The following is a 21,934-nucleotide window of genomic DNA, read 5'->3' as shown; positions in this document are numbered from 1 at the left end:
TCATGTTTGCTAAAGGTTATTCAAAATTGGAAATAAAAGCTCATTCATGTTGGTGAAAAATTACAATAGAAACCAAATGAATTAAAATAGAAGCTTATTTTTAGGCTTCAACCTACCACTAGTAACTAAAAACTCATTTAAAGGATTATTTAGCTCTATAATTTAAGTCTATTATTGAGAAATGATGTGTTTATCTTATAAATCATATCAAATAGAAGGAATTTTAAGAATTTGACAAGTTTTTGTGTTACAATTTGTAAATTAGACAATGTGGGAAAATTATTGATTTATATTACGGAGTTCAAGACGTTTAGGAAGACGTATGGTGAACCAATCGACTTTCTAAAATATGTGTTTACCACATCAAATTAATTCACATTTAGCAATATGACTAGTCGTTTTTATACATTTCTCAACTAAAGCAAAATGTTAAAGAATCTTCACTCTTAATGTATTTGAAGTCGAAAGGATCTAAGTTTCAACATTTTACTTGCTACATTGAATCTAACAGGGGTAAAACTTGAAGTCGTTTGTGCTAATTAATAAGAAAAGTAGGTTATGAATGATCAATAGCATTTCTATTTCCAAAGCTAACGAAATATTTCAGCATTTAAAAAATGATGGTCCAACTAATAAGCAGTTACCAATAAGTTTCCTGGAGATTAAGCATTCAAGACTACTTACAGGAAGTCTAATTTTCAATTATGTTCATCATTTTGCTACACATTTGCTAGGAGAACAATATGGGTTAAGAGATCATTCAAGGAGCCATGATAAACAAAATCATTACCAAAAAATCTTATTACTATCTATGTGCAAAATTAATTGCTAGAACCACTAGATTATAAACTTAAAAAATTTCAGTCTTGATGCAAATTTCAATCCCAAACTCATCGAATACATTTACAATCTTCATCAAGTGCTTTGTCCAGTAAGGAACTTTTATTGCACATAAATAGGGTAAAAGGGAAAGAGTGTTGTAGTACTCCAAGCTGAGATTCAGTAGCAGGAAGCATCTGCAAAATTAGCAAGAAGTCACATAAGTTGCACAGATTACAACATTTACGAACACATTAAGAGTGAGGAGATAGTTCAGTGAGGATGTTTTGGTTATAACACATCGGGAAGAAAAAGTTTTACATTGTCATAGAAATCTATTCAATTAACAACACTTCATAAAAAACAAAGAGAAAAATATTATACGTTAGAAATACCAGTTTTATTTAGTTATTTGGTAAGAAACCAAGCTTCCATGGAGAGAAATGAAATAATATACAAGGACATAGTACTGAAAACAAAAACAATAACAAAAAAGAGTTCAAAACCTAATTCAATCCAACATAATACAACATAGCTCCTATTTACAAAGGCCATATATCCACGGGTCTCCCAAATCTCCACACACGAACTCCCGAACTCTATAAAGTTCATCCTATTCCTCTCAAGCTAAATGTCCCACAAAACAACAAAGAAGCTAGCATGCCATAAAACATTTCCTGCTCTCAACCATAAGTAACCATCCTTACTACATGACAAACATCTAAATCAGCCCATCCCTCTGAATCCAAAGCAATTGTGCAAACTGGCTACCTCATGACATATGATCAAGGTCCCCCTCTTGCTACCTATAAAGAATGCACCAAAGCAAGTACAACACAAAGAGTGTTTTTGAACACGATCCATGGTATAGACTTCCTATGTAAAACTTGTCACAAGAAATTTTTGACCTTTGAAAAGTTATTTCAGAGAGCAGAGAAAGACAAGACATCTTTAGGGTAAAAAAGTTGTGATGTCCCACATTGGTTGGGGAGGAGGAACAAGACACCCTTCATAAGGGTGTGGAAACCTTCCCCTAGCATACGCGTTTTAAAGCCTTGAAGGGAAGCCTGAAAGTGGCAAGCAAGATGTGAGAAAGATAATTGTGAGAGAAACCCATTGAAGATCGAGGGTTCAAATCTTGAATTCCCTTTTCCTTGGGTTCAACCTCATCAACAGGGCCATGCCCAAAGGTTGGCCCAAGTTCAGCCCATTGATCCATGATTGGTCCAAAAGAAAAGTTTGACCAGCCTGATCGAACTGACCCATGGGCCGACCTATTTATGCCACATTTGGATCGGCTCGTAGGGCCTCCCCAATGGAATATCATTGGGCCAACCCAAATATGTACATGCACCCAAAAGAAATTCTAGATAAGAGGAAGAGAACTGAATCACCTCACACCCAACCAAAGAAGCCTAAGAACTCAACTCAGAGGGGCAGAAGTTTAAACCTACAATGGAGCTTTTGCCCTATTAATCTCAAGGAAAAAACAAATTTCTAAGAATATTAACAAATGATCCTCCCAATCCCAAATTGAAAAAGGTGTCATCAACAAGCTGAAAATGCACTAGATGAATCAACTCTTTAACTCCTTTCCCACCTTAAACTCCTCTCCCACCCCTTTTATCCACTCAACACCAAGGGAACAAGAGTACGTCTCCCAAGAAGAAGATGCTTACCCATGTAGACAACCGGTTATGAATTTTTTCTATAACAAGATTCTATAAACTCTCACTCTTCAGAATACCACCCAAAAGAAATTCTAGATAAGATGAAGGGAACTGAATCACCTCACACCCAACCAAAGAAGCCAAAGAACTCAACTTAGAGGGGTAGAAGTTTAAACCTACAGTGGAGTTTTTGCCCCTATTAATGTTAAGGGAAAAAACAAACTTCAAAGAAAGATAAAAAAACCATTAAGATTAACAAATGATCCTCCTAATCCCGAATAGAAAAAGAGGGTGTCATCAACAAGCTGAAAATGCAATAGATGAATCAACTCCTTAACTACTTTCCCACCTTAAACCCCTCTCCCACCCCTTTTATGCACTCCAAACGAAATTAACATACTTAGAACATTCACCCCTAAGATAAAGAGAAAGGGTGATAAAGGATCCCTCGTCTAAGACCTATAGAAGCAAATATCTTGCCCCTAGGTTTCCCATTGACAAATATGGGAAAAAATTACTGAACTTATACAACTCCACACTCAGGTCTCCACTTAAACTCAAATCCCTTCCTCCTCATGACTTCATGTATGAAATCCACATGGTCATCAGTTTTCCTAGTCTTCAATGACTTGGTTAGCAATCAACACTTGGTATTAGATTTGTATCTTGGCAGTTGGAAATAGTGCTAAGATGGACTTTCCTCAATCTATCAACCAAGACATAACTATAATCTTATGTAATCTAGTAACAAGATTGAGTCTAAAGTATTTCACCTTGTATATCTTATCTCTTTTAAAGAGATAAGACAGACATTGGGCTCATTCATACTTGCATCTCTAATTAACAGAGAACAGGCCCCTTGGGAGTAGGAAATAGTGCAAGGAAGGACTTTCGTCAATCTATCAACCAAGTTTATAACTATAATCTTATATAATCTTGTAACAAGATTGAGCCTAAAGTATTTCACCTTGTATACCGTATCTTTTTTAAGAGATAGGACACTAGATCGGTAATTCCCCTTGCATTAAATTCAGAAAAAGACTTGGGGATAAGACACACATATGCCAGTGATGCCCTTGCGCATCCAGATGCATTGTCAAGCCATGAAACTTCGTTATTTAATGGAGAGCGGTTTATTTCTAATGAAAAATGCTGCAGAGAAAATATAAATGCCTACAGCTTGAGATATTATCTACATTCTATTAGAAGCATTCTTCAGAAGAAATAAAGTATTAAAAGACCTTTCTCCTCATCATTAGGGGGAATTGACATAGCGAGGCTTTGTCACATAGCTAAGCAACAGGAAATTCAAATTGGTACTCTAGATAGCTATTCCTAAGTTCCATAATTTTAAAGTGGTTTGACAAATGAACAGAACAGAGACTATACCCGTGTAGGTGCAGAAACAACACCAAGACACAATTCCTTCATACAAAGCTCCAAAACAGTTAAACACAAGAACCAAGCTCTATTCTTGGGTAAGAATGAAGATGCAAGCAATACATGAATAATGAAATCGAAAACTCGAAGTAAATATCCCATGACTTAATTAATATATCAAATACAGACTACTAAAAATAAAAACGATTACCACTCCAGCAATCACTAACATAATTACCAAAGTTAATCAGGCTAAACTTCCAAGAAATTCAAAATTATCATAACCAGCAGCAGGAAAAATTTTGCGTTCTTCCCTTAATTTATTTCGAAGTATACATAAAAGACAGATCTATAGCATCGAACGATTATAGACAATAACACGCCACAGATTGCCGCAGAATACATTTAAAAAGAAATAGCACATCGAAAAATAGGAAGCACTGCGAAATTCTAGAACATAAAAAAGAAACCCCATTGAAATTACGGGCAACCTTGACCTAGAATGATTTAAAAAAAAAAGAAACACATTCGTTCTCTTCAGATGAAAGCGGGATAAAAATTCATTTAAAACAGAAAACTAGGGGAAAATGAATACATAAGATTCAAACACGACAGAATTCACCCCGACGGCGGAGGGAAGAAAGTATTAGAATGAAAACCGGAGTGAAGAGTTAGGGAAATCACCGGTAACAGTTAATGGGTGGCGGAGGAAGCATCAGCATGGTGATGGTGAGAGGAAGAAGGAGAATGGATCCTGTTATATACTTGCTCGCCGACAAGGTAGATGCCGAAAGCAACGAGGGCGATGCCGAGGCCAGGAGTGGCATGTCGGAACTGATTGGTGAGCATCGGATGCTTCCTCCACTCGTCTGTCCTCCTGAAGAACTCTCCAGTCGATCCCAAAGGCTTATTCGCCATTGCAAAACAGCTCTGATTTCCGCTTCCTTGCGCTCCTTCACCTCGTCCTGGATGGGTGCAGATCGCCACTTCCTCCTGTCCTCGCTTTTCAGCCTTCCCAGCCACTAATCCAAATTACTATATTACCCTTCAATTTTGTTTCTGGATTTATAATTAATCTGTTATTTTATAATTTCTAATATTATGCTCTAGCAAACATTTAAAATATCCTTTAAATAACGCTTAATTAAATAATTTTAATAAAATTATATAAACCTTTAATGGTAAATATTTAGTCGAACTTATATCTAAAAAAATCAAAATGTTACATTAATCAGATATATTTATAAATCTTATACGGTTGTAATAATTTATTAATAAAACAATAATATACTTTTATTGTTTATTTTGTACTCGATAAATTTTAAATTTTTGAGTTGGGTTGAATCATGAATATTAATAATTATTAAAAAAAATAATTTTAATAAAATGATTCAAAAAGTTTTATAACACAAAAATTAAATATAATGCACAGGGAGTAAATAATAACTGATAAAAAATTAAAAAAAAAAAAAAAAGCCTAAAAACAAATTAGAATATTACAATTAATGCCATTCCCACCCCCTTCTTCCACAATTCAAACGGCTCCTAAACCCTACTTTGTTTCTCTCTCTCTTTTTCAAATCCGACGGCGATTGTTGACGGCAGAAATGAAATCGGCGGCGTTACCTTCTTCAGTGGAAGCTTTGAGAAGTGGAGAAGGAATCGCCTCCGCCCTATCTTCTTCTGATCAGTCTCGTCTATTGCTTGCCACTAGACCTCCCAGGTACTTCTCCATCCCTCTCTCTTTCGATCTGTCTTCGTTGTCTTTCAATTCGCCTTGATTTCCGTCCACTTTCTTGGGGCTCTAATCGGTCCTTACTCGTGCGGTTGATTACGGGGTTTTCCTCCGCCAGTGGGTTTATTATTAATATTTTTTTGTTGCCATTGGTGGAATCACCCGTTTCTCAATTTGTTGCTTGTTTTTGTTTGATTTTTGTTCTTTTCCACAATTGGAATATTGAAGGCACTCTTCAAATTTCTAACAACATTGTGTCTTCTCTGCCAATTCCGTTGGATTACTTTCCCTTTTCCTTAATCATTGGGAATCTTTTTCCCTTTTCCTTTTTAATGGTTCGATTCCATCTTCATTTTGATGGTTCACTTTTTCTTAACTCTTTTGGATTGGAGTAATTTATATGGTAGATCGAATTTCATTTATTTTTTAAGTTTTGGGGACTTATATGATTGTTTCTTTTGATCTATACTGAACAGAAACTACAAAAGTTCAGTCTTCCTCATTTGTTGTAATATGATAAATTTGACTGGTGTGTGTGTGTGTGTATGGGGGCAGGCAAGTAGTATCGATATTGACTTGTTCAAAGCTATGTGGTATTTGCTTTGTCGCCGGGGTGTTGGTTGGTTACTCGTTAAAGCGATGCGTGAATCGATGGGTTTCCAAGCTATTGAGGAGATTAAAAGATGATTGATAAGCCCATCCCTTTGTTCTGGTATGCCACTTTCATTGATTATAATTTATAGAATTGAATTACTGATTTGTTGACCAATTTAGAGCAGACAGATGAACAGCTCGTTACCTGCTCATTATCGGGCAATCACTTGTTCACAAGCATGGAGTTAATAATTTGAATTTTCCATCTAATGAAAAATCATTTTTGCTTCCCTTCGCCCGATCCCTTGTAGAGGTATTTTAGTGATAGATTCTATAGGGGATAGATTCTATAGGAGCAGGACGATGAGTAGGGATAAACTCTCATCTTCTTTCCATTCCAGTATTTCTGATTTGTGGCGAGAATTTCTTTGATAAAAACATTTCTGGACTTGATTTGCAGCTCAATTATTTCATCAAATTGCTATTCGATCATGGGACTTACTCGATTTTAAGTTTTTGATTTGGACTTGAAATTTTAAATTGTTTCATACGTTTTAGGGCAGAGTAGAGAGAAGGTTGAACAAACCTGTCCGTTTCCAAGGGCTGTTCATGTGAGGATTGGCTTTATCAGTTTCAAGATTTGATGCTTTTTTGAAACCTTTTCCCTTTTAAGATTTTTTCTCAGCTATGGTGGTGTGGATAAACCACTTTTATAATGGTCAATGTTGTTTGTTGATAAATGATCTATATTACTGTCGGTGGGTTGAATATTTAAAGAAATACTAAGTGACTCTACTGGGGTTAAAAGCGAACATGAGAATGCAATGGCTGGACCTCTTATTTCAATCTATTTTCCTATGACACTGTCGAAACGGGTAATTTGGATGTGTACCATATACTCTACACACAACCTATATGTGCGAGTATGGACTCATCAGTTAGTTCGCACACTGCTGGGCCACTTTCTTTGTCGGGCAAGCATACTATGGGAGCTTCTTAGACCAGACACCTGTTAGAACTAGTAATCGTCACGACAATATTAGGTTAACATAATGATCGTTTTTGTGCTTGACTGTCGCAGAATTATGATAAACATAATGATTGTTCTCTTGCTTGGTCATCGCAGCATTATGATAACCATAATGATCGTTTTCTTACCTTGTAACGTACGTGTCCGTACTATTGTGAAGGGTAAGGGGTATCCCTCAATGCATGAGTACACAATAATGCATGAGGTTTCAACATGTCATTTCACATTTTGTTTATCATATCTTTCATGCATATCGGAGTTGTATTTCATGCTAGTTTGTTGTTTTGCATGTCAAACATATCATATCATTCAAATTCCATAAATATATCATATCATAACATTCCATGCTTCCAGTCATAACAATTTTCATCATATACAAACCATATCATAACATATCGCATTCCAATATATCATATCATAAACATGTCAATTTATCACATATCTTGTACCATAACATATCTCATACCATTTTAATATCATATCACATTCACATGTTGTATCATAATCATATCATAAACATTTTGCGGTCATATTGTTCCCCAACTTATCATAGCCTTAACATTCTTTTACCTATCATAGTTATATTGTTACATGAATGTACTTTAGTCATATCGTTATAGAAATGAATCATAATGCTATCGTCTTATCAATCTATCATAATCTTATCCCTTTTTACTCGTAACTTAAACATATTCTTTTGTCAATTGATCGTTACCATATCATTTCTATCAATCTCTTATATCCATAGCACTTTGATATGTTACCTAACTTCAATGTTTCATAAACATATCTTACTCATGTAATTACATTACGTCTAGTGCATCATTTTCGTATCTTATCTCAAACATATCATTGAACACATTGTACCGTAAGTATTATAATACAATTCATATATTATAACATATATATATATATATATATATATATATATATATCATGTCATAAGGATATCGATTCATAAACAATTCACACATATTAATATATATGACACGTGTAGAATCATGTCGATAGTAAGACCACTTACTTGATTAACTTAGGTTGGTGATACGAAGTTATCCTTAACAAAAGTTCGATTTTGTCCATTCAACCTATGTGAGGTCATGACATAAATTTTACGTTTGAGCCCATGTGAACCAAGTGTTATACTTCATGCCAACTTTATAGTTTTTGCCTGAGTTAAGTCTTATAAATATTTATTTATGTTTGATATTGTATTATTTTCATACAAATCATTTAATACCTCAACATTTTCTGACATTCTAGAATTTTCTTTTACTGTTTTGTTCAGATATTTTCTTTTTTCTTACTGTTTCTTTCATTTTTTTTCTCTATTATATTAGTCATATTCTTGGTTTCTATCTGTATTTCATCTTTCTTTCTTTGGATTATGTTTTCTTTCATTCGATTCTGTTAGCCTTGTATCTATATTTCCTTTTATCTTTCTTTTAATTCTGTTAATTATATTCTTGGTTTTTAATTTAATTGATTTAATATATACTACTTTAACAAATTGACGAGATCTCTCTTCACTTAAATTTGCAAGTGAAGGTTATTTTCCTTTTTGATATTTTTTTATTTGGGCTGAATTATGTAGTTTTTTTTATTTTTTATTATTGGGTTGTTTTTTTTTATAACTTTTTTTTATCTACGGTCCGTAATTATTCAATATAATCTTAGATGAAAATGTATTAAAAAGTTCATAAACAAACACAAATCAATTTATAACTATTCAAATAAATAAATTTTTCATCAAAATATTTTAATATAGTTCAACATTATATAATTAAAAGCAATGTTTATTACTTCATAAAGTAAGGAAATACAAAAATAAATAGTAAAATTAAAAGACGGTAAATATAATTTGTAAAAGAAATTATGAGTAAAAAAATAAAAACTATTATACATCACCTCTGAAGCTAGGGGGTTCTAAATTATCTAAATAAATAAAGATAGGAGTTAGACCAAAGATAATAAATAAATTAGAACTTGGAATTAATTAGAACAAAAAATGTTCTATGAAACCCAATTCTAAAATAATTAAGAATCGTCCACCTTAAGAAGATATGGTAGATAATCATCCTTCTCGTACTAAATGTTAATTCAAAAACCATGTAGATACTAGAATGGTCAAAATATTTTGGGTAACTTTTAATACAACTTAGTATTTAAAATTGTTTACTTTTCACCAACTCGTATACACCTATAATAAAATTGCTTTTATACATATAAGTTAAAGATTAAGACGATCAAAAACCTAAAATATAATTATCGAAAGAATATGAATTACATTTTACCTAATCTCAAAAGGTCCAAAAATTTGGGCATTATCTTTCTTGGCATATATTTAAAAGTACGACTTTTTAATAAACGCCCCCACGTTGGTACACAACTTAATCACTAATGGAGCTATCACCCAAATACATTTTTTGTCTCCCTTATGAAAAAAAAAACAAAAATTATTTAGTTGGTAACCTTTTTGAAAAAAATAATATAGTTTATGGTTGAGATTTCACTTTCCTTATTCACTTAAATTTAACATAATTAATTTTTCAACAAAATAAAAATATTATAAACTATGCTTTCAAATTTAAATGAAAAAAAAATATATGTGATGAGATCAGGCAAAAAATATGATTTGAGATCAGGCGAATCCATCTAGTTAATTAAAACACTTGATTAGAGAGAGAGCGTTTGTGAAACAAATCATAATTTCTATCCTTTCTTAGTTCAATTACGAAAGTGGAGATTGAGTTATTCATATTTAAAATATATTTTATTTAATTATGCTTGAATCGACAAAAATATCGTATGAAAATAAAATATGATAGTTTTTCGATTTGATGAATGAAAGTGAAAGTGATTGGCACGTGAATTTGGTTGTTTGTATAATTTTTATTTAACCTTATCAACAAATTTGATTACTATGTGTCCCTTAACATGACGCTAATAACCATGTGGGTTGTAGAAATTTCAATTTCTATATATTTATATTAAGAAGGCCATGGGGATGGGTATGCCGCCAACAAAGATACAAAACTCCATTATCAATCCCTTATTTCATTCATTCATATATATATATATATTTATATATATTTAACCGACCCTATTTAGAAGTCAGAGATTTGAACCTCCATTTATATTATTTTTTTTTGGTAAATTATAAAAAATATTTATTACCTCTTATTTAAAATTAAAAGGTAATTATATTGATTTGAAACTTACCTGGTTAAAGTAAAAAAATCATTAGAATATTGAACGAAAAGTCAATGTGTCTCGTACCCATCAAGTCATTACCACGTAGAATTTTAGTAGGTACGTATGGTAAAATGTTGAACAAAAAAACGTGACAATGACGTGGAAGAATTTGATAATTTTTTGTATAATTTTAAAATAATTAAGCAATCTTTTAAGATAAATACATTATATTTGATAATATTATGTAATTAAGTCAATTTTAAGATATGGTTGATTGATTGAAAGGGATACATTATATTTGATAATATTATGTAATTAAGTCAATTTTAAGATATGGTTGATTGATTGAAAGGGTAAATATTTTAATTGAAATTAAAATGGAAAATATATGTTGTTTGAAGAGTAAGAAAAGGATGGGGGAGAGAGAGAAACAGCGTAAAGGAATTTAATATAAATGTCGGGAAGAGAAAACCAAAATTACGGCAAATATTACGTGAAGAAAATTAAAAAAAAATATAATAAAGGAGTGGCACGTGCGAAAATGGTGGACTGTTTTGGGGCGTACGATGGGACATCGGGAATCAGTTATTCAACGCCTAAATAACCTCCATTAACGGCTTCATTAACGAACGCCTCATTTTCTTATTTTATTTTTTTAATTTATTAAAACTTATTTGGATTTTTGCTATTAATATTAATTTTTAGTTTGGCTCTTCTCTCAAATACATCAGGTAGATATTGTAACGACTCAAAATTTTCTACCCTTTATGCAGAAATACTTTATTTAAATTTTCATAAAACATAATCTTCAACTTAGAACACTGACAAAACAAAAGACAATAAAATAAATAAACGTTTAAATAAAAAACATCATATTGTAGCCTAAGTCTAAAAAAATAATATACCTAACCTATGCATGTGACATGGTTTCGAGTTGCGATGTCGTCGTCAGCCGTACAGAAATGTCTTGCTTTAACCTGAAATAAACGTAACATGTGACTTGAGTATTTTAAGAAATACTCCATAAGTGTCCTCACTATTGGGTATAATGCAATAACATGCGAATGCAATAACGAGATTCTATTTTTTTTTCCTACTACACTATTCTAAGTGGATATTTGGATGTGTACCATATAATCTACACACAGCCCATGCATGCAAGTATGGGCTCACCCAGTTCGCACACCGCTGACTCCTTTTCTTGTCGGGCGAGCCTTCTCTGGTAGTTCAACTTTTGCCAAACACTCATTAGAATTAGTAACCATCACGGCAACATTATATAAAGCATAATGATATTTCGTTTGCCTAACGGATGTACGAATCTGTACCCTCGTGATGGAATAGGGGTACCCCTAATGCATGAGCACACATAATGCATGAGGTCCCAATATTTTTTCATTTTCATTATCATTTAATACAACCTCGCTAGCATTTTGTACATATCATATTGTTTTAGATATCAATCATCATTCATATTATATTGTTTCTCATTCTTCAGTTCTCATATCATACATAATTCGAACGGAGTTATATTTCATCCCATTTATCATGATTTTATGTCATTAATATCATGTTGTATACACACAATTTAAGAGACATATCATAACGCTTCATGCTTTTAACATAACATTTCATGATATACATATCAAACCATAACATATTACATCACAATGTATCACATATCATAAACATGTTAATTTATCACATATCTCGTACCATAACATATTTCATATCACATGACAATATATATATATATTTTTGTCATTCACATGTCGTATCATAATCATATCATGTCATAAACACTTCATAGTCATATCGTTCTCTAACTTATCATAGCCTTATCGTTCTTATACCTATCACAGTCATATCGTTACATGAATGTACCTTAGTCATATCATCACAGGAACGTATTCTAACGCTATCGTTCTATCAATTTATTCCAAACCTATCCATTTCTACCCATAACCTAACTGTATTTTTTTTTTTATCAATCTCTCATATCCATAACACTTTAGTATGTAACATAACTTTAACGATTCATGAACGTATCTTACTCATATCGTTACATTTCGTTTTGTGCATCCTTCTCGTATCCTATCTCAAACATATCATTCAACACAGCGTACCGTAATTATTATCATACAATTCACATATCATAACATATACATAACATATCATAAACATATCGATTCACAAACAATTCACACATATCAATATATATTGAACGCATCGTACCGTAATTATTGTGTTTCTTGTCCTCCGATATTTTCAGGTTTATTTTTAAATTATGTTCACCAAATCTTTCCTCAATCTTCCCTCCTCATCTCTGTAATTACTTTTATTCTTCGAACAAATTAGATTTTCATTTTCTAAACAGATATTACTCTTCCTCCTCATTTATTTTTGTAAACCTATATTATTGGCCAATTTTGTTAATCAATTCTTACCTCCAAAATTTCAGTTTTCTTATTCAATCTGCATTTCCTTACTTCCCAACAGTATTTCTTCTTTTATTTTATATTATTTTTAATCCATTGTTTTTTGGTTACTATCTTACATTTATAGAATTTCCTACGATCTTGTAAAATATTTGATAAAGGAACATGATTTAACTAACTTAATTTCGAAAATCTAAATAAAATTTACTGTAATAACATACCAAATTAAATCTGCGTTGAAAGGGATTTTACTTTTTCTCAAATTACATTTCTTCTGTTTATTTTTGGACGAACTGTTATATTCTGCAGTGAATTGAGGAGAGAGGATATGGTTGGGATGAGAGGTTACTTGAGAGAGATGGGTAAGTTTTATTTTTTATTTTTTAAATGATCTTTTAATTATTTATTTATTGATTATTATTATTATTATTTTTATCGTGTATTTTTTTTATAATTATTTTTAAAAAAAATTGGATTTTAAAAATATTTTATTTCTAATGTTTTTTTAAAAAAAAATTATAAGAATGTAAAATTTTAGCCTTGTGTTAAAAGTTTGGGATGGTTTAGATATAGTTTTGATTGGGTTGAATTTTTGAAAAAGCAAAGATTCTGAACCAACCTGAAAATAGAGTTACAACTAAAACCTACCCTACCTTACTTTTAAGATATTATAAAAAGTAATAATATTTGACATTTGTAATCGATGAAAACCTACCCTACCTTACTTTTAAGATATTATAAAAAGTAATAATATTTGACATTTGTAATCGATGTTAATGATATAGAGTGGCTTGTAAATGTTTGAGATTTTAATTATTAATATAATATATATTGTGGATAAGAATTATTTTTTTTTTAAAATAACGTGACAACTCAATTTAACGTAACACGTAAACAGAGGTGGATAAGAATTATTTTTTTTTTAAAATAACGTGACAACTCAATTTAACGTAACACGTAAACAGAGGATTGAGTTGAGAACTCTATTCTAATTGCTTGAGTAACCAACTCAACTAACTTGAAATTTCGAGTTGGTCCAAAAGATTTCTCTAACCCAACTCGATATATGCTTTGAATTTTGGAATAACCTCATGCAACCCAATCAATAAAACCAAAAATGCTTTCGGTTGCATGAAACCCTAAATACACAAAACAAAAAACAAACCCTTTTGAGAATTCCAAAAATGCTTTCGGTTGCATGAAACCCTAAATACACAAAACAAAAAACAAACCCTTTTGAGAATTCATGGCCGGCATGGCTAACCTTCAAAGTTTTTATGGTGCCCTTTTGTGACAAAATTTGTGATTACAAGGCGGTTCCAATATGAAGACCGACATTTTTTTTTGTTATATCGAGCTATTGACATTTTTCTGTAACCCTACTTTGTCACTGTACCAGTCTTGTTTTTTTTTGTTATATCGAGCTATTGACATTTTTCTGTAACCCTACTTTGTCACTGTACCAGTCTTGAACTCCTTACGAGTGTGAAAATTATCCTCCCAAACTATCACAAACCGACATTTTTCCTGTAGTTCTTGCAATTTAACCACAAATAGAAACATGCAACTTGTAGATATAGATTGTAATAATTGTCCACACGACGCATCCGAGACAATCGATATAAATCATTTCATACCCATTAACTCATGTTATCTTGAAGTGAATATCAAAAAGAATATACTAAGAAAATCCCAAAAAGAGTATACTAAGAAAATGTGAACTAATTGTTTGAGCCACGCCTCCTTTTCTTCACTCCCCATCTATAAATAGGCCAAACTCCACCATTTTCACAGCACAAAGCAGCGATTCAATCCCATTTTTGTGCTTAATTCTTCATTCAATATGATGAATTTCAAGCATTCCCTTTTCTTTGCTGCCCTTCTTTCTCTTTCACTTACCCCTTGTTTTTGCTTCAATCCCAAATCCCTTAATCTCTCCAACTATGACTCCTACGATTCTAATTCCGGCTGGTCCCCGGGCGTCGCCACCTGGTACGGCAGCCCTGTCGGCGCCGGGAGCGACGGTACTTCTCNCGGCAGCCATGAAGACTGCCCCTGCGGCGTCAAAACCAGCAGGGGTGGTGGAGAAGAAGATTAGAGGATTCAAAAGCCATTGAAAAGAAAGGATCGGGGTTGTTAAACCGAGAGGGCTCTGATACCATGTGAATGTTTGATTAATCCACCACACCTAAATGGTGTGAAAGTTATCTTATTTATAATCAAATGAATTACAAGGATATGGAAATAGTAATAAATGGAAATAACAATAAATAAAAAGATACGATAATAAGGCAAATATCTAATATTTATCTTATAATAAAATATCAAATATAATATATATCGTAAACTATAATTTATTACTAAATATCCTTAACAAAGAGTATACTAAGAAAATGTGAACTAATTGTTTGAGCCACGCCTCCTTTTCTTCACTCCCCATCTAAAGAGTATACTAAGAAAATGTGAACTAATTGTTTGAGCCACGCCTCCTTTTCTTCACTCCCCATCTATAAATAGGCCAAACTCCACCATTTTCACAGCACAAAGCAGCGATTCAATCCCATTTTTGTGCTTAATTCTTCATTCAATATGATGAATTTCAAGCATTCCCTTTTCTTTGCTGCCCTTCTTTCTCTTTCACTTACCCCTTGTTTTTGCTTCAATCCCAAATCCCTTAATCTCTCCAACTATGACTCCTACGATTCTAATTCCGGCTGGTCCCCGGGCGTCGCCACCTGGTACGGCAGCCCTGTCGGCGCCGGGAGCGACGGTACTTCTCCACCCTCCACTCCAATTCCATTGAATATTGTTTTTAGATTTATTTATAATATGACTGTGTTTTAGGAGGTGCGTGTGGGTACGGAAACGCGGTGGGGGAACCGCCATTCTCGTCGTTGATTGCGGCGGGAGGCCCTTCCTTGTTCAAATCCGGCAAGGGCTGTGGAGCTTGTTATCAAGTGAAGTGCTCGGTAAAGGGCGCGTGCTCCCGGAATCCGGTGACGGTGGTTATAACTGACAGTTGTCCTGGCGGTTCCTGTGCTTCCGACGCTGTCCATTTCGACCTCAGCGGCACTGCTTTTGGTGCTATGGCTGCTTCTCGTCGTGGCGATGAGCTCCGCAATCTTGGCGTACTACAGGTTCAATATAAAAGGTATGCATTAACTCTAGTTAATGATGATTTAACTTGAGTTAACGACGGGTTTAATTTTAAAATAATAATAATAATAATAATAATAATAATAAAGAAACATAAATAGCATATACATTCTAATATTCAACCAAAATATTCCTCCGACCATTTAAATTTATGATTTATTAAAACACGACCAATAATTTGTCGAGATTTTGAAACAAATCGTGTTAGAAATCACGACTCTCCACAATTATATGATATTCTCCACTTTGAGCATAAATTATCATGGCTTGACGGTGGGTTTCCTAGAATGTCTCGTATCAATGGAGGTATATTTCTTACTTCTAAATTATTCTGGTGGACCACAACTCTTGATGGGAAATACTCATATTTGAGTATAAGCTATCATGGTTTGGTTGTGGGCTTCCTCCAGAGGCCTCACAACACAACAATGGAGATATATTCCTTCCTTGTAAATTATTTCTTGGGATTGCTGAACACAACTCTCTATGAGAAATACTCACATTTTTTTATTTAAACCAATCGAGAAAAGATTACAAGACACTTTATAGAATACTGTTAGACAAGCACATTGAGTCACTGTGAATATGCTTTAGACAAGTACAACTGTGACATCGACATGCAGGGTGGAATGCAAATATGGTGGAACGTCGATCCAGTTCGTGGTGGATGCAGGGTCGAACCCAAACTATTTTGCAGCTTTGATCGAATACCAAAATGGAGATGGAGTTCTTGGTTCAGTGGAGTTGAAACAAGCGCAGGGCTCGGGTTCATGGATTCCCATGAAGCAGTCATGGGGTGCAGTTTGGAAGCTGGACTATGGCTCCGCCCTTAAGGCTCCCTTCTCTTTCAGGCTCACTGCCCTGGAATCCAGGAAAGCCGTGGTGGCTAACAACGTGATTCCGGCAGGGTGGCAGCCGGGGAAGACTTATAGATCAGTGGTCAACTTCAAGGGTTAGTCAACGGAGTTTAAAAGTAATGATAATTAGTAAACTTTATATTTATATAATATATTCCCATTTGGGTTATTGACCTTATAATACACCTTTGGGTTATTCCCATTTGTGTGTCTTATCCTGGTAACACTATTGATACGACCCACCTTGTAATTGTTACAAATGATTTGATTCAAATCGTTCATGTGGAGACATGTAAGTGATACGACCCACCTTGTAATTGTTACAAATGATTTGATTCAAATCGTTCATGTGGAGACATGTAAGTGGGGTATCTTATACAATGAGTTTATATAAGACTTGACCAAAAAATATTTAATATCTCTTTATAAATCCGTTAATTAAAAAGATTAATATTTCACATGATGATCATATGTGACTCGATCTTAATCTTGAGTGAGTTATAAACTCCTGCGGAGGGCTTGTCCTTTAATTTACATGGATGAGAATAGTAGCCAATTCAATATGCCTACAATTTTGGGGACTTGACCAAAGAGGAAGTTGGGAACATAATATCATGAGATAGAATTCACTCTTTTCCTTATAAGGAAAGTAGATGATTTGTTTTCTTAAGGTACTGATTTCGAGACTTGAACAATGGGTCCCCACCCTCTCATTGGCCCGAAAGGAACTTGGTTTATGATTAGATCATAAACAAATTGTTCATTAGAGAATTAGTGGTACTTATGGTGGAAGATTTAATTACAGGTGTAAGACGGACTTTTGACCCAATTGTAATTATGAACAACTCGTAAATGATCGACTTGCTTGTAATGGTTATATCAATGGATATAACTTGTCCTGCTTGTATAAGAGTGCAACTATAGATCTGAAGTGACTATAGTTAATGAATGAAAATTGATTAATTGAAGAGTTTAATTAATTAATTTTGTATTATTGGAATTGTTCCAAAACCAAAAGTAAAATATGTATTATTTGGAATGGTTCCAAAAGGGAAAAGATCTACGGACTTTCAAAAGGGAAAATATCTATGTTTTGAAACTTACAATTTTTAGGATATGTCAGATATGTCGGTATTGTTTTTTTAGTTTAATTATGCACATGATGTGTGATTTAAATTAATTGGTCGAATGTATAAGATATGTTATTTAGTTTAAAATCCCACCCTAGGTTATTTCCTAATAGAATTAAGATATTTCTTAATTAGCATGTATTTTCTATATACATAATTGTTGTGCTGGTAAATAAATTGAAAAATTAAATTAAGATATTTATTTTTTAAATTGAATGCATGACATCTTCAAAGGCTTTGCCATTATGTCGGCCAGTTGCTCCACAGTGCTGAAAATAGACTAATTTAACTACACCTTCCTTTGTCAATTCTCTGAGAAAATGGTATCGAACCCTTATGTGCTTTGACTTTTCGTGCATGACTTCATTTTTTGACAAATTGATAGTGGACGTGTTGTCACAAAACAGAACCATCTCTTCATCTTGTTCATTTCCGATTTCTTTCAATATCATTTTCATCCAAATGGCTTGACAGACACATGTAGTTGCTCCTATATACTCTGCTTTAGTAGTTGACAAAGTGACGATTGATTGCTTCCTTGAGGACCATGCCACAACTCCTCCACTCATTAAGAAAACATAGCCTGAAGTGCTCCTACTGTCACCCACATCTCCCACATAGTTAGTGTCGGTGTATCTTGAGAGTTCACTCTTCCCTTCACGTTGATACCATGTCCCAAATTCCAGAGTTTCCTTCAAGTACCTCATGATTCTTTTTGCAGTAGCAAAGTGCAACTCGATAGGATTTGCCATAAAACGACTAATAAGACTTACCATAAACATCAAGTCGGGTCGTGTGGCTGTGAGATACATTAAACTGCCCACCATTTGCTTATATAGCGTTAAATCGACCTTCACACCAACTTCATCTCGGCCAACCTGCTATCCAAGGACTATCGGATTGCAAACGAAGTTGTAATTTTGCAACCCAAACCTTCCGATCAACTCAGCAACATATTTTCTTTGACATATAAAGATGCCATCAACCATCTGTATCACTTCAATGCCAAGAAAATATCTCATCTTCCCCAAATCGGTCATGAATTCATCCATCATGGAGCGCTTAAACTCATTCAACAACTTCTCATCATTACTAGTGAACAATAGATCATCAACATAAATGCTCACAATTAGAATTTTACCTCCCTTTTGTTTGATGAATAATGTTTGTTCACTAGAGCTGCTTACAAAACCTTCCTTGACGATATAAGCTTCAATGCGACTAAACCAAGCTCTAGGCGCTTGTTTTAGTCCGTAAAGAGCCTTATGCAACATATAAACCATGTCCCTTCTTCCCTGCTACTTCATAACCTTGTGGTTGTTCAACAAATACATCTTCCTTTAGCTCACCATGTAGAAAAGTAGATTTGACATCAAGCTGATAGATTCCCCATCCTTTTTGTGCTGCTACAACAATGATCATTCTCACTGTATCCATTCGAGCCACTGGTGCGAATACCTTTGTGTTATCTACTCCGTACTCTCGAGCATACCCTTTTACAACCAGCCGAACTTTGAACTTGTCTACCTCTCCAAGTTCATTTAATTTGGTTTTGTAAATCCACTTAACCCCAATAGCCTTGACTCCAACGGGAAGTGCAGTCAACGACCATGTGTGATTCTGTTTGATGGACTGTATCTTAGTATCCATTGCTTGTTTCCATTTCTGATGTCCTGCGACTTCTTGAAAACTGGTCGAATCTGATATGGCCATAAAAGCTAGAGTTTCAATCTCGACTCTAGCCATGTTTGCTTCTTCCTTTGTATCTAATAGCCCCTTTCCTGTGATATAATCTGCAGACTAGATTGGTGGTTTTCTCACCCTGCCCATTATTGCTATTGTTTCTCCCGTTGGTGGATCGTTTGGTGAAGGAACGTCATTAGTGTATTCTTCCGCTTCCTCTACATTCTTAACATTTTCATAATCATTTTCCCACTCAAGTTCAATGCTTTCTTCACCAGAATAACCAACATCTTCCCAATTCCACTTCTTATCTTCCTCAAATATCACATCTCGGCTGATGTGAACCTTTTTCTCCACTAGATCGAACATCTTAAAGGCCTTGGATTCACTGTTGAAACCTAACAGAACACACTTCACGCTTTTATCATCGAGCTTGCTTCTTTTAACATCAGGGATATGAGCATATCTGATACATCAAAGAATCCTAAAGTGTTCGACTGATGGCTTTCTTTCACTTCATGCCTCTTTTAGAGTCATATCTTTTACAATGAGGGTAGGAGATCAGTTAAGAATGTGATTTACCCATTGCACAGCATCTAGCCAGAAAGCTTTTGGTACCTCCTTCTTCAATAACGTTGCTCTCACCATGTTCATAATTGTAGGATTTTTGTGTTCAACAACGCCATTTTGCTGAGGCGTGAAGGTGGTGGTCAACTGTCTTTTGATTCCATGCGCTTTACAGAATTCCTTGGACGCAATTGAGTTGTTTCTCCTCCTCTATCTGTTCTTAGACATTTGATGAACAATCCAGTTTGCTTCTTTACAAACACTTTGAATGCCTTGAACTGATGAAATGCTTCTGATTTTTCTAGCACAAAATATATCCATGTTTTTCTAGATAAATCATCAATAAAGCTTATAAAGTACCTTATTGACTGTTTGATGGTGGATTGATCGGACCACAGAGATTAGAGTGGATAAGCTGCAATCTTTTAATGGCTCTCCACTTGCTCTGCTTTGGAAATGGAACATGGTGGTGTTTCCCTTTGACACACGCCTCACAAGTGGTTTTCACATCTTCAATTTAAGGTAAACCCACAACCATCTCTTTACTGCATAATGTGTGAAGTTCCTTGTAGCTAAGATGCCCATATCGATGGTGCCACAACTCTGCCTTGTCTAAGATATCAACCTGCAAACATCTCTCCTCTATTTTTTCATTTGATTCACCCAGTAGAATAAACATCCTATTAGCACTCATAACAGATTCTGCTATCTTTCCTTTTGAGTGATGAAAGATGCTGCATGTGTTTCGATCTCCTCCTTTGAATAGCACGTCTAAACCCCTTTCTTGAAGTTGTCTAACACTAAGCAGGTTGTTCTTCAATTTCGAAATATAATACACATCGTTGATCACATAGCTTATTCCCTTGAGCATTATTTTCACTACTCCTTTCTCACCAACCATCAGTTTGTGATTGTTCCCAAGCTTGACATTATGTGTGAAGCTAGTGTCCAAGCTTGCGAACATACCTCTTTCTTCACACATATAGTTTGAACATCCAGAATCTATGGACCACACATCTCCTCTTTTAGTGCCTTGAAGTTCCACATACGTCATGAGAAGAACTTTATCCTTTTCTTCGATCTCTACAAAATGTGCTTCATTGTTCTCATTTGGACATTCTTATTGGAAATGTCCAAGTTGGTGGCAGTTGTAACACTCGATTGTTGCTTTGTTGAATGAGCGTCCTCTGCCTCTGCCTCGACCTCTGTATGATCCTTTGCCTTTGCCTTTGACATTGAGACTGCCTCTGACATTGAGAGCTTGATCACCTTCTTCATGACTGATCTTCTTAAATTTCTTTTCATGTACAGACAGAGAGCTTTGCAGTTCGTCAATCGTCATCTTTCCTGTGTCTTTTGACGCCTCGATGGACACCACCACATATGTGAATTTGTCAGTCAGAGTTTGAAGTATTTTCTCAACAATCTTCGACATGTCTTCTCCATTGCTTCTCATCTTGTTGAAGACAGCCAGTACTCTTCCAAAATAATCATCGATGTTTTCTTCTTTCTCCATTTCAAGAACCTCAAAATCTCTTCTTAAGGTTAGACTGCTTCACCCTTTCGTTGCCTCCAAAATTTTTCTTCATCGATTTCCAAATGATCTTGGATGTTTTGCGATTCAAGATCTGTTCAAACACAACCCGATCAATTGCCTGGAACAGGTAGTGCTTCACTTGA

The 21,934-nt window shown here is 34.2% G+C and overlaps 3 protein-coding genes across 4 annotated transcripts; 2 read left to right on the top strand and 1 right to left on the bottom strand.

Annotated features, from left to right (window-relative positions):
• Nucleotides 1-692: 692 nt before the first annotated feature.
• On the bottom strand, nt 693-4,897 carry LOC111472888 (NADH dehydrogenase [ubiquinone] 1 beta subcomplex subunit 3-B-like). Its single transcript, XM_023118487.1, has 2 exons — nt 4,554-4,897; nt 693-1,016 (listed from the first exon to the last, which is right to left on the bottom strand). Exon 1 carries the CDS (start codon nt 4,785-4,787, stop codon nt 4,563-4,565), a length of 225 nt encoding a protein of 74 aa, XP_022974255.1. The 5' UTR covers nt 4,788-4,897; the 3' UTR covers nt 693-1,016; nt 4,554-4,562.
• Nucleotides 4,898-5,375: 478 nt separating this feature from the next.
• On the top strand, nt 5,376-6,657 carry LOC111472885. The gene is made up of 2 exons (XM_023118484.1): nt 5,376-5,592; nt 6,160-6,657. The coding sequence occupies exons 1-2, from the start codon at nt 5,477-5,479 to the stop codon at nt 6,293-6,295; spliced, it is 252 nt and encodes an 83-aa protein (XP_022974252.1). The 5' UTR covers nt 5,376-5,476; the 3' UTR covers nt 6,296-6,657.
• Nucleotides 6,658-14,673: 8,016 nt separating this feature from the next.
• On the top strand, nt 14,674-17,000 carry LOC111472879 (putative expansin-B2). Of its 2 annotated transcripts, none has more exons than XM_023118474.1 (3): nt 14,674-14,885; nt 15,706-16,012; nt 16,641-17,000. In XM_023118474.1, exons 1-3 carry the CDS (start codon nt 14,705-14,707, stop codon nt 16,972-16,974), a joined length of 822 nt encoding a protein of 273 aa, XP_022974242.1. In that variant the 5' UTR covers nt 14,674-14,704; the 3' UTR covers nt 16,975-17,000. The 2 variants fall into 2 exon arrangements, with proteins under 2 accessions (XP_022974242.1, XP_022974239.1); XM_023118471.1 differs by lacking the exon at nt 14,674-14,885 and adding an exon at nt 15,420-15,631.
• The last annotated feature ends 4,934 nt before the right edge of the window (nt 17,001-21,934 follow it).

The sequence above is a fragment of the Cucurbita maxima genome, unplaced genomic scaffold, assembly GCF_002738345.1.
Source record: "Cucurbita maxima cultivar Rimu unplaced genomic scaffold, Cmax_1.0 Cma_Scf00091, whole genome shotgun sequence".
NCBI lineage: Eukaryota > Viridiplantae > Streptophyta > Magnoliopsida > Cucurbitales > Cucurbitaceae > Cucurbita > Cucurbita maxima.
The sequence above is the reverse complement of the archived record's forward strand: the minus strand, read 5'-3'. Positions and strand labels throughout refer to the sequence as shown.